Here is a 13,277-nt window from a genome sequence, read left to right as displayed (position 1 = left end):
AAACTGCCAGGGTAGGGTGCCAGCTCAGGGCATGGGAAATGAAAGGTCTTCTGGAACAAGAGGGTTAAATCTCCCAGGGCTCAGTCCTCCTGTAGTAGAATGGCAATCACAATCAATCTTTGTATCGTTCTAACGTAATAGCTTGCAGCTAGGAAAGTAAGCTGAACGGTAGGAAACAATTGTTTCTGTATTTTGAAACAAGAAAGGAGGTTAGTTATTGGGAAAACAATTCTAGGTTATAGATATTGGGACTATTTGTCTTATAAACCTCACGCCTTTTCGTTCAATACAGCTGATAAGGATGCTTACTCCGCATATTGCAGAGTACACATAACTCGCCAATTTCTACGCAAAACGGGCAGCTAGTTTTTCCACTCAAAATGTGTCGCTGAACTAAGCGACGGCAACGGAAACGCTACGGACTCGCACTTCCGTATTTCACTGCTTTTAAGATTGCTGGCACTAAAACTTGCCGTAAATGTGTTTCGAGAATACATTAAAAATGGCTCTTCACGTAGAGTTCTTAGATAGTTTACGGCGCAATCTAGCGAAATCTTCTTAAATCGCTCCTTTGAAGCGTGATCAGCGTACGCGATCACTGCTGCAGAATAAGCGTAGAGAAAGCTTTCTCTTTCCTCGCTAATTCAAGGGACGTATCTTACGCAACAAACGGGCTGGGCGACAGCGTAAGAGGCGGCAAACCGCGGTGACGGCCGCCATTTTGTGTTTGGAGGCCGGAGAAGAAAGGCTGGTTTCTTTTTTAACCAGCGCCAAGCAGTTCCTGACGCGACTCGGCTCTCGGAGGCTCCAGAAAACCAATTCCAACGGCTGTCTAGCTAGGAAAATTAAGTCCCGGGAGGAGTTTTTATAGCAGCAACAAAGTTCAGAGTAGGCGCGGTTGGGCCTCTCAGCGCTATCCTTCACATAGTCGCGCACAGGGGTCCCTTTTCCTGCTTGGGAGAATGCGAGGCTTCGGTGACCGAGGCCGCGATCGTGACCGCGGCGGGTAAGGACGATGTGACTGAGGGAATCGGGCTTCTTTCGAGGGTTTTGTCGTATCTCTGCCCTCCCTCCCCTCCTCTCCCCTCGCCCCTTGAGGGTTCCTCCTGCTGCGTGGCAGGCAGAAATACTTCGGATACGGCCAGCGTTGCTCGTGGGCTGATCGTGCTAAATTTTCTGCCTTTCTCGTAGTGATTAAAGCGTTGAAGGACACCGAGAAGAGGGGCGGGGTTCTGCCATTTTGTAGAAATGTAGAAAACGCTCGAAGTTGGGAGCAAGTTCCTCGGAACTCGCCGGGGGCTCCTTAATTAATCAGCACAATACTAGGCTGTGCGGAGAGAGCAGATGTAATGGATGAAGGCTGCCTCTTTGTTAAGGTTTGGCCTTTGTGTCTTGTGGAAAAGAGCACTTGAACAAAGCGACCCTTTTCTCTCATAAGGGGAAAAAAGGCTCACTCTCCGGGTTGCTTTTCTTTCTCCCTCCACGTATTTCTAAGCTTTGCCAGAAAATTTTATGCGGGTGACTGAAAGATGGCGTCACAATATGGAGGTGAACGTTTGACTGGGAGGTGCCGGATGAATGTCGGCCTAGGAAGAGACACGTAGATGGTGGGGGGAAAGCTTTGGAAGGACTAGGCGCCTCCCGGACAGATTTTTTAAAAAATATTTTCTATCCTTTGAGCAGACGGCTTCCATGCCCTTACATACACCAATTGACTCACCAGGGAGTCTAACCCTCAAAAGCTACATAGTCACTTATCTTCTGATCCAGCATACCCTGTTTTTCTTTATCTCCTGGTGAAATAGGTCTAATACAGGGATGTCCAAACTTGGGAACCCCTGATCTAATATAATAATTGCTAACCGCCGTAATCCGAGGGCTGCTTTGGAATAATCTAAAAATAAGAAAAAATATTTTAATAGGATTTTTCTTTGCTTCTGTCTATATTCTTGTCAAGTTTGTAAGGATGGTCTTATACTGCCTACTTACAAAATTTATCTGCTGCTCTAGTTGAAGAGTGGGAGTTTACAAAATCATAAAAAATGCAATACAATGGTTATAATGAAAATCTACACTCATTTAAATCCAGATGGAAAATCAGCACCCAACATTGGGAACTCTTGGCTGAAAAACTCCGTTTTTACAACCCCCTTACAAGTGCATCCTCACTGTATTTTACCTCAAGATACCTATCAGTTCTGATAAAATGAGTTAAACTTCTAAGTAAACATATTTTGGATTGGTATTTAATTAGGAGGAAGTTATGAATCATTGATATTTTACTGGGCAGTCCCAGGGATTAATTCCATACAATGTGAGAAGCTACATTAATTATTTTGAGAGATGTTTATTGTAGCAGGTGATTCTAAGGGAGCTGTAGTACCATTATTACAATTGCCCAGTGTTAACATAAATCTTTAAATATGGGATATGTTTATTGATAATAGTGTGACTGATAATTAAAGTTAATCTACTGAATGGAAGTGCTCTACTAAAGCAATTCTAATTATATTTATGCAGAAATCATTGATTGTATACATTAGTACTTGCACAAGGTGTGATTTCACTGTAACTCACTAGAGTAGGAGTCAAACCGCTTATTAATTATTACATGGTGGAATCTATTCTTAAGATAAAGGGAATTGTTAGCACCTTAACCGTCAAGGTTCAAACTAGTTCAGAACAAATCTCTCCTGTCTTCAAATGAAGCACCGGAAAACCCCTATACTTTTGTGAAGTACAGAAGGGTGGAGCACTACAATAATTTTGAGAAGTATGTTACTAATGTATTTTACAAATGCAAGTTTAACTATGTGCATTAATCTATACTTCTCACTGTATTTAGCAATATATGGGAACAAACCTCATGGTCAGTCTTCCTAGGTAAACCGGACAGGAAACAACTAGATGAGCTAAATCTATCTTAAGGCTACATTAACAGAATCTTGCAAGTTTGAAAATACAAAACTTCCCTGCTGTCACTTTAACTGCTTGATCTATTAATGGCAGATCCTTTCTAAGTTTCTTTCTCACTTGATTGTTAAACCAGTGGGAGCTCCTGCCTTTCTTGTCTGATTGTTTCCTAGGCAGCATCTCTTCCCCCTTTCCCTAAGGTCATTTCCTCATTCCAGTGTGCATAGTGGATTTTGTATTCCTTAAAATGCTTGGTTTCCTGCACTTAGTTTCTACTTGGCTTTATTGATGTTAGTGTTGCAATTAAAACTCTATTCTGATGTATTTTTTCAGTAATTTGTTACTTTTAAAGTAGAAAGAATATTGATTAAAGAGTTACATTTTCTTCTATATTTTTATGTAAAACTTGCCCTGTTTTGTCATTTCCATTGGGGAATGTTATGGAACTACATATACATAATACATTTCTACAGATTTTCGTGTTCAAATATGTTCTTTTGTTGCCAAAGATCAAATACAAAACAAAGCAAAGTAAAAAAGAAAAATAAACAGATTAACAAATGTCCAACACTAATAACTTAAAGAGAAAACTTTTGTGTACAAAAAAAGAAAAAAAAGTCCAAATAAATCTAACATTAAAAAAAAAAAAATCAACCCTGGCTTGAGTGCTGAAAGATACATCAAAAAAGTAATATATTTCTTTCCCTTACATAACTGGTCTACAAAAAATAATAAATTTACCCATCTGTATTTAACAGAAATGCTACATCATATAAATATATAAATAAATATTCCCAGTGTGGAAAACTATCTCATAATTAAATGGACCCAATATATGTACATATACACAGAGGCATAAAAACAGATTACTCCAAAGTTAAAACTAATTTTCAAATCCATCTGTCATTTTATTTAACAGAAAATCCACAAACGACTTCCTGTCTCTAATAAACTTGTTTAATCCTTTGTCTTAATAACTTACACTTTGTGATACTTTTTGTTAGTTTCCTGTATATAAATTTTATTGAATCCAGACTTGGTCATGCATATTCAATGAAATGAATATCATTTTTCAGCCATGAGTGATTTTTCCCCATTCCTTTCAGAGGATCTAAATTAAGCATGGCTTAATTCAGATCTGCCATGTTATATAGAATAAACATTTATTACCATTGCTATTGATATTTTTCAATATAAATTTAATAACATTTTAAATCTTCATAAAATAATGCTATTTCAGGTTAATCAACTAGAGAAAATAAAGTAATCATTTCTGTCTAATCCATTAAGGTTTGGTAGCCCTCTGCCTCCTAAAAAATTTGGAAATCCAGGAGAGCGTTTGCGAAAGAAGAAGTGGGACTTGAATGAATTACCCAAATTTGAGAAAAACTTTTATGTTGAGCATCCGGAAGTAGCAAGACTCAGTCCTGTAAGTTCTGTCTTTTCTTTCACTTTTGTCTTGTTAAATTACTTCAGTTTTAATATCTCTCCAAATGCTGTAGCAATGAAAATGATTAGAATTTCCACCATTATTGTAATGAGATTTTCTATTCTTTATTTTGTCAGCGTACCGTATTTTTCAGAGTATAAGACACACAGGAGTATAAGATGCACCAAGGTTTTGAAGAGGCAAATTAAAAAAAAAGTAGGTAGGTAGATAAAGGGATAGAGAGAGAGACACAGAGAGAGAAATAGAGATAGATAGAGAAATACAGTAGATAGGTAGGGAGAGAGTGTAGGTAGGTAGAGGGGTTAGAGAGAGAGAAATCGAGAGAAAGATACAGTAGATAGGTAGGGAGAGGGAGAGAGTAGGTAGGTAGGTAGGTAAAGGGATAGAGAGAGAGGGAGAAGGGGGGAGGTAGATGGAGAGGGAGAGAGAAATACAGTAGATAGGGAGAGAGTAGGTAGGTGGGTAGATAGAGGGATAGAGAGAGAGAAATACAGTAGGGAGGGAGAGAGAAATATGGTAGGTAGGGAGAGAGTAGGTAGGTAGGTAGATGTTTCCAGGTGTACTTATCCATGTGCTGGAGAAGGAAATAGCTGACAATCTGCAGCACCTAACTTTGTTCCTGCTGGCACAGCATTTGATCCATGTAATTTTTATCAATCAGTTAAAGAGCTTTCCTGTCACTGCGTTAAATTGTTTGCTAGCTTGAACTGAATAATTACTGATGAGTTACTGCGCAGGTCATAAGGTCTTATCTGACAATGATGTACTGCGCATGCTTATCTTTTTTTTATTACTTCACACATTCCAGAGACTTTTCTTTTCTTTTGATCTTTGTCCGTCTACCAGGAAGCTGGTAGACAGAATTGCTTCTTCCAAAATGTAACAATTAGATAGTTTTGTTTTATTTCCATTTATTATTTTTGTATTAAAGCTTGTTTTTTAAATTAGAATATGTTTTCCAGAATTTTATTTCTTTTCTTCGCACCTTAAAGATAATGCTGTTTGGAAATGTCGCGATTTAAGACCTCATCTAGTTCAGGGTGAAATCTTCCCCTGACATTTCCAAAAGGAAAATTTTTTTTTTTGCACTTTGCAAACATCCCCAAAACATCCCGTTTTTTGCGAAAAAGGCATAAATAGCCTTGGGGGGGGGCTTGCAGAGTGCTCCTGGGGGAGTGTGGGGGCCAAAAACGAGCAAAACACGGCCCGTTTTTCATGAAAACAGGCCTGTTTTTTGTAAAAAAAAATTGCATGCATAGCCTTATGGAGGCTTATAGAGTGCTGCTCGGGGCTGGGGGGGGGGGCAAAAAGCAGCCCATTTTATGCTCATTTCTGCCCTCCCCAGGCCCCAGGAGCTCTCTGAAAGCTTCCATAAGGCTATGAACGGCCATTTTGGTAAAGGGGGCGGGGCTTTGGGAGGCAAAAAAATGCTGTATTCAATGTATAAGACGCAGCCAGATTTTCAGCCTCTTTTTTGAGGAAAAAAGGTGTGTCTTATAGTCCAAAAATACGGTTTTTCTGATCTGGGGTTGTAAAGCAAAGGTTGCAGCCTAAATCTACAGTCCTGTTCTGATCCATCTTTTCTGTATCATTTTTAATTTCATTTGCAGGTGGCTGGACTGATTTTGTTCAGCTGAATCTCGAACTGTCTTCCTTTTTTCTAGCTGCTATTTCCTACCTTGCAGGATAGTTTCTAATGTTGTTTTGGCCAAAGGAGAAGTATTCCAAGTTCAAAATACACGGGTTTAGTTGGAAAAAGGCCATTTTGAGTTGGGACACTTAAAGTTTCTTCCATTTCAGAATATTTACCCAATTGTATAAATCAAAATATTTCTAATCAGATTGCATCATCTCCAGTAAATGCATCTGCAGAGAAAACAATTTGCTCTACTAATTTAATACAGGTCAAGACATTAGTACAATTAAATTTCTTTATTTGTTAATTGATATTTTTGATTGGTTTATTACTTTGGAAATCAATAGTTCACTTTTCATGTTAAAGAGTATATTAAATATACCTAGCTTGTTTAAAGTTTTTGCTGTATTTTACTTAAAATCCTTTGGATGGCAAATTTGAAAGAAAACCAAGTAATGTCTATGGAGATTCTCAGTCATCCAGGTCATGGTTGTCCCAAAGGTGCCTTTTCAAGAGGCAGCTGGACTTTATGGTTTTTCTTTGAAGACATTTCACTTCTCATCCAAGATGAGGTAAAGAAGCTTCTTGGATGAGAAATAAAACATCTTCAAAGAAAAACCAGAAAGTCCAGTTGCTTCTTGAAAAAGGACTTTTGGAAAAATAGTAATGTGTGGATGTGTTCATCTGCATACACAAGATTATATTGTTAGAAGTTGCAATGAATAAATGCATGAAATTGAGAAGGTTTTGAATATTTACTTTTTTAAAAAATTCCAATCTTTTTCATTGTACATTTTGATAAGCTTCTGAAAATGAAGTCAATAACAGGAGAGTAATAGTTCTGTGTCAAAAGAATTGCTAGACCAAGACTTTATGGAGATTGCAAAGAGATAGTATTACTTGAAGTAAAAGGAATGAAACTTTATATTCAATGATTGGTAATAAATAATAACAATAATAACAACAACAATAATAATAGAACACTACAATTTCTGTTTTTCATACTTTGCTTGCAATGTTTTCTCTAAATAGTATGAAGTTGAAGAGTTGAGAAGAAAGAAAGAGATTACTGTGAGAGGGACAGATGGTTGCCCCAAACCAGTATTTAACTTTCATCAGTGTAACTTTCCACGTGAGTATTCTGTTGTGCCCAAAACAAGAATGTTGGAGGACAAATGGGCATGTTAAATAGCATTATTTGGCTGGATGTATTTAGTTCTGGAAAATTGAGCTTAATGACACAGAGTTTTGGGGAATAAGTTTTTGAAATTAATGCTATAATCTAAAGTTATTTCAGTACAAGCTTTACTTATATAGCATTTGCAGTAGAAATACCATGCTGTTCATTTGTCTATTTTTATCTGCTAATTTTTAGAATATGTAATGGATGTCTTGATGGACCAACATTTTACTGAACCAACTCCAATTCAGTGTCAGGGCTTTCCTTTGGCCCTTAGTGGGCGTGATATGGTGGGAATTGCACAGACTGGCTCTGGGAAAACATTGGCAGTATGTATTTTTCAGTTTCTTTAACTGTTCTTTTGTCTCTGGATCTGTAAAAGTATATTGTGTTTTGTTCAGGTAATGTAATTAATTCATGAACAAAATGAAAAATATAATTTCTTTAAGTTTGGAACAAGTCATCTCAGGGTTCCAGTAATTATGCTCTAGGAAGCAATGGGATTTTGTGGTAAATTGTTGGCTCTGTTTGCATCCCAGGGCTGCATCACTAGGTTGGGTGATAGTTAGTGCTACCTACCCTCTACTAGCCAGCCAGTTTTCATTTAGTTTATTACTATAAGCAAGCCAGTTGTTTAAAAAAACACAGGTATAGATTTCATTGGATATGTATGTATCTACTATTTTGTTTAACTTAATTTCAAAAGTGTTTTGTATCTAAGTTGTTCTGCTACTTGTAATAACTTGCATTGCAATCATATGATTTTTATAATTTGTACTGCCTTAGTAGAGCACGCTTTACTAAATGCATTCTGAAAAGTACCAGTTGGGTCAGAAATTGTACAGATATAGAGCTGAGCCACCAAGTTAAACCGAAAAGTTGTGCAGTGCAAGACAAGAGTACAGTAAATCATCATAAATCCCAAAGGGAATCAACGCTTAATAAGAAATCAGTTTGCCTTCATTTATCCAGATTTTTATATTATTGTAATTTTTATTAAAAATAGGTTATGTCTACAAATAAAGCAAATATGAAGGCTTGCATTTGCTTGTATTTTCATATATATCATAAAATTTATTTACAGACTTTTTGAGTAGTAAATCACTTTTAGATCATTGAAACATACATGGGAGAAGCTAAAGTCTTTGAAATGTTGTGGATATGGAAGGTATCATCACATACATTTGTAATGACGGAGAGAGCACTCATTCATTTCTCATGAATACAAGATCTTTTGGTGTATGATGATAGTACCATAGTGGATGAATTGAAAAAATGGTACCATGAGGAGAATATTTACGTGGCTCATGGCATTCAGCATAATTGCTACACTATTAGCCATAGCAGTAACTCAGACCACATAAATCCTTTTAGTTTGTTTTTATTAATTTGGACTGAAGTATCAGATATCATCTCCATGAATATACAGGCAATGCTCACTTAATAACAATTCAAAGTCAAGACAATATTATAAAAAATCCCATTGGGACTCTAGTGCATTATTACTCTTTCTGTCCTGTTTTTAGTATATCCCTCTGAGACTTAAACTGGAAGAAGCTATAAACTGACTTTTTAATTGAAATTGTATGCTTGCTTATTGCCATTCTTACTCCAGATCTTTCTTATTTAATTTTATGTTTAGCTACTAATGTCTTCTTGCTGTTTCCTTGAGAATATAAGAATGGATGTACTAATTAGCTATCATTTTAATTAGCTGTCAAAACTGAAATATGGTTCTCTTCTTTTTCAGTATTTGCTACCTGCAATTGTTCATATTAATCACCAACCATACTTGGAAAGGGGAGATGGTCCAATTGTGAGTATTATAATTATTATTTAAAATTTAATTTTCAATTCACAATCTGGGGCTGGTCCTAACCAAGGACCAAAGAGCTGTTAAGGTAATGACTAAGTATAGTTGTTATAGACCAGTGATGGCGAACCTATGGCACGCGTGTCACAGGTGGCACACGGAGCCATTTGTCAGGGCACGCAAGGCGCTGCCCTGACAGCTGGCCAGCTGAGTTCATCCCTTTTTAAAGCCATTTTTCGCCCTCCCCAGGCTCCAGAGGCTTTATAGGAGCCTGGGGAGGGTGAAAAGAGCCTCTCCCGGAGGCCCTCCGGGGGGTTCATGAGCTTCCCTGACAAACTGGAAATTCGGGAACGGTCTTCCAGTTTGCTCGGAGGTTTGTTTTGACTGCTCCGGATGCTTCAGGGAAGTGTTCTGAAGGTCCCTGAAGCCTGCGGAGTGCTCAAAACGACCCTCCGAGCAAACTGGAAGTGACTTCCAGTTTGCTCGGAGGTTCATTTTGACTGCTCCGGAGGCTTCAGGGAAGTGTTCTGAAGGTCCCTGAAGCCTCTGGAGGGCTTCCGGGGGGGGAGGCAGTTTTCGCCCTGCTCAGGTTCCTATAAAGCCTCTGGAGGCGAAAAAAGCATGGAAAAAATCAGTTGCGCCTGTAGTGCGCGCATGCGCACTGGTGTGTGTGTCACACATTGCATTATGAGTGCGGCACGCCCGCACACGACCCCCCTGCGCTCCCCCCACTTATGGCACGCGAGCCAAAAAAGGTTTGCTATCGCTGTTGTAGACGGTTCCGAGTAGAGTTGTTATTGATCTGTGTACTTACAGGCTGCCTATTATATTACAGTTATGGGTCTTATTTATCTAATTGGAGATGGCAGTTTTGTAAGCTCTGCTTTTGAAGTTTAAGCACAAAAAAATCAAGTATATCACTAAGTGTTATGGATGGTTCCTTCCCAGTGTTTAGTTTTAGCTCCTACCCGAGAACTGGCCCAACAAGTCCAACAAGTAGCTGATGATTATGGTAAATGTTCAAGACTGAAGAGTACCTGTATATATGGAGGAGCACCCAAAGGCCCCCAGATTAGAGACTTAGAAAGAGGTAATTATGATGAACTTATATATTAAAGGGTAATTGTGATCTAACTTCCTTTATTAAAATCACTATTAATATGACTAATGACAGTTTTGCATTGGAATAAGATGACATAAATTAAACAAGCTTGGGATGATTAATTAGTTATCAGGAGTTTAATGTGCTTGCTTGGGAATATCTTTGCATATGTATTCATAAAACACGCATGTCCAATTAGTGAGTCTCTTAAAAGAAACTACCATTTTTTTTAAAAAAAAGGAGCAAGGATATGGAAAAGGTATTTTATTTTCATTAAATAAATTGCTTTTGTACAAACATAAGAATTGTTATAGTCTGTTTAGTAGTATAAACTGAAGTTGGATAATATGTTCATGAAATGGTCCATGTATTTCTATAGCCCTGTAAATGACAGATTATTGTCTGACTTTTTGAATTCTCTTTCTCTATTCTGCTCTGTTCTTTGGAAGGTGTTGAAATTTGTATTGCTACTCCCGGCCGTCTGATTGATTTCCTGGAAGCAGGGAAAACTAATCTTCGCCGCTGTACATATCTTGTATTGGATGAAGCTGATAGAATGCTGGATATGGGTTTTGAACCTCAGATTCGTAAAATTGTTGATCAGATACGGGTCAGTATTTCTTAATATAGTTTAGGTTTCTTCTTGACTTCTCATTTAAATATGACTTTTGAGATAACAAATGTCTTTTTTCAGCCTGATAGGCAAACACTCATGTGGAGTGCTACTTGGCCAAAGGAGGTGCGCCAGCTGGCTGAGGACTTCCTGCATGATTATGTCCAGATCAATGTGGGGAACTTAGAGCTGAGTGCCAATCATAATATCCTGCAGATAGTGGATGTGTGCATGGAGAACGAGAAGGATCATAAGTATGGATGTTGTTATATTATACATCAGATTTTATCTAGATTCCAAGTAGTCCTCCACTTATGACCACAATTAGGACTGGAATCTTAATTGTTGAAGGAAGTGGTCATTAAGCAGAATGCTCACATGACTGCTTTCCTCAGCAACCATAATCTCGACTCTCCAAGTTGTCATTAAGCAATTCCACGGTTGTTAAGCAGATGGACTAAAAGAGCAGCCTGCCCAGTTCAGTTTTCCTCGTGAGTAGAAGGAACTGCTTTGGCAGATTACAAGGATGGAGCTTGGACTTTGGGGATTCAAGATCCGTTTTCCCATCCTGTCAGGAGTTCAGTTCCCCTTAGTAGGCAACTTTGTCAGTCAACCCCCAACATTTAGGCTTGCATCCTTCCCCACTGGCTTCTCCATTGACTTTTCTTGGAAGGCCAGCAGAGAAGATTGTGAGTACCTATCACATCATTGTGGACCGTTGAATAATCTTGATAAGTGCAAACAGGTTGTCAGGCACCAAGATTGCAGTCATGTGACCACAGACTGTGTTTGTGTGAGTTTTCATGATGACTGGAAGTGCTTTATGCTGTCAAATAGCCTTTCTGAGGCCACTGTGACTAGACTAAATGGTCATTAAATGAATGGTCATAGGTTGAGGACTAGCTGTAGAATCAATGTTTTGAAGTTTAGCATTTTTATATGAGTTGTGATGGTTTAGTTACACAGACTTACCAAGTTTTATAAAATCTTTTGAATATTTTTATTCTGTCTTTATCTTACTTGTATTTAAAAGCCTCACTAAGAAAACCATTAATCAGTGCTATTTGCTGTCACATTATAGAAGTAGTTCAAACCACACACCTAAACTCCTTAATTTTTTTTAAGGAGGGGGGGGGATTCAGTATTGTAGCCAATTACAGTAATTCATTAATTGTAGAGGAGTGCACAGAATAGAATATACAGGAAAAGAATGAAGCAGTATGCTCTTGTTTGTATTTGTTTAAAAGATTAATACAGCTGATGGAAGAAATTATGGCTGAAAAAGAGAATAAGACTATTATCTTTGTGGAAACAAAACGGCGATGTGATGACCTAACACGAAGGATGCGTAGAGATGGGTAAGGTTTGATTTTAACATTAGTGTTAAATTGGGAAAGACGGATTAGTTTTGCACCCCCTCACCATGTTATGGTAAAGAGGTTTTAGTGAATTATAATTAGATCCTATGAAAGGATAGATGAGACTGACTATTTCAAAAGTTGCCATAGAATGCCATGGTTCATTTAAAATAGTAATAGATGTTAACAAGGTTGTTACAGCTCATGATAAATGATAAAAAGAAAAGAAGATAGTCTTTACATTAAAACAATTCGTTCAGTGATGATTTGAAGCCATGGCAGAACTGAATGAATGGTAGTTACCTCTGGTCCCTGAAGTTATAGCTGTTACATTTCCCTGCAATCAAGTGATCAAAACTGAGACATTTGCCAGGACACCCAAATTTACAACTGCAGGAGTGCTTGAATTCCCATACATGCTTCCCCCCCCCCCAAAAATCTTGCCCTTTTAGCTACCTTGCACAATGGCACATAGGAGTGATGGTCCAGGGGCTAAAGTAGAGATCCAGGAGCAGTGGTAGCTCACTGAGACTGCTGAAGCCCTGGGCCTCCGCTTCAGTCCCAGTGATACTAACACCACTGAGGAGTGCTATTGTGCAGAGTGGCCAAAAGGACAAAGATGGTAGGGAAGAGAGTTGAGAAGGCAGTCCCTTATCTTGCCAAGACTAGGACTAGAAATTCCAGCCCAAGTTGCTGTTGTAACTTGAGGGGCACAAATAGTACCAGTTTAACACCTTAATTTGAGGGGATGTGGACTTATTAACATGTATGAAAATATCATCTAAAAGATGATAAATAGATAATTATGGTATGTCTGAAATAACGCAGATTATAATTTGACAACGTAAGCAAAAGATAGAACATGACCTGATTCCCAAATGTTTTTTGATGTTATCCTCAGATGTAATCATTTAATATACTCTATCTCCAAAGGGTTCTGCACATATATATTAGCCTCTATTTAGTTGCATATTAAGCTAGCACTGATGTGATTCAACCAATATTGGAATCAAATACTGAATTTGATTAAGTTATTTGAATTGATTCAAAAGTTCCTCCAGTGCAGAGAAAGTAAAAATACAGATTTCTATCTTCATTCAGAAAAACCTCTTTCTATGTATGAAAAAGCATCACTTGCTTCAGAAACATGGTGGTGTTTTAAAAAGTAGTTTCTCAATTTTTTGTTCTGATTTCTAAATCAAAAATTTTCAC

The 13,277-nt window shown here is 37.9% G+C and overlaps 1 protein-coding gene across 1 annotated transcript in view; it reads left to right on the top strand.

The window, feature by feature from the left end:
• The first annotated feature begins 690 nt into the window (after positions 1-690).
• DDX17 (DEAD-box helicase 17) overlaps positions 691-13,277 on the top strand; it is a 21,082-nt gene continuing 8,495 nt past the window's right edge. The window contains exons 1-9 of the mRNA XM_081956946.1: positions 691-1,006; positions 4,204-4,342; positions 7,032-7,131; positions 7,375-7,508; positions 8,930-8,995; positions 9,941-10,082; positions 10,544-10,704; positions 10,789-10,961; positions 11,955-12,065. Of these exons, the coding sequence (XP_081813072.1) occupies positions 963-1,006; positions 4,204-4,342; positions 7,032-7,131; positions 7,375-7,508; positions 8,930-8,995; positions 9,941-10,082; positions 10,544-10,704; positions 10,789-10,961; positions 11,955-12,065 (1,070 nt within the window). The 5' untranslated portion in view covers positions 691-962. The remainder of the gene's footprint in view (positions 1,007-4,203; positions 4,343-7,031; positions 7,132-7,374; positions 7,509-8,929; positions 8,996-9,940; positions 10,083-10,543; positions 10,705-10,788; positions 10,962-11,954; positions 12,066-13,277) is intronic.

Source organism: Natrix helvetica (genome assembly GCF_964273705.1).
Source record: "Natrix helvetica genome assembly, chromosome: 6".
NCBI classification, from domain to species: Eukaryota; Metazoa; Chordata; class Lepidosauria; order Squamata; family Natricidae; genus Natrix; species Natrix helvetica.
The sequence above is the reverse complement of the archived record's forward strand: the minus strand, read 5'-3'. Positions and strand labels throughout refer to the sequence as shown.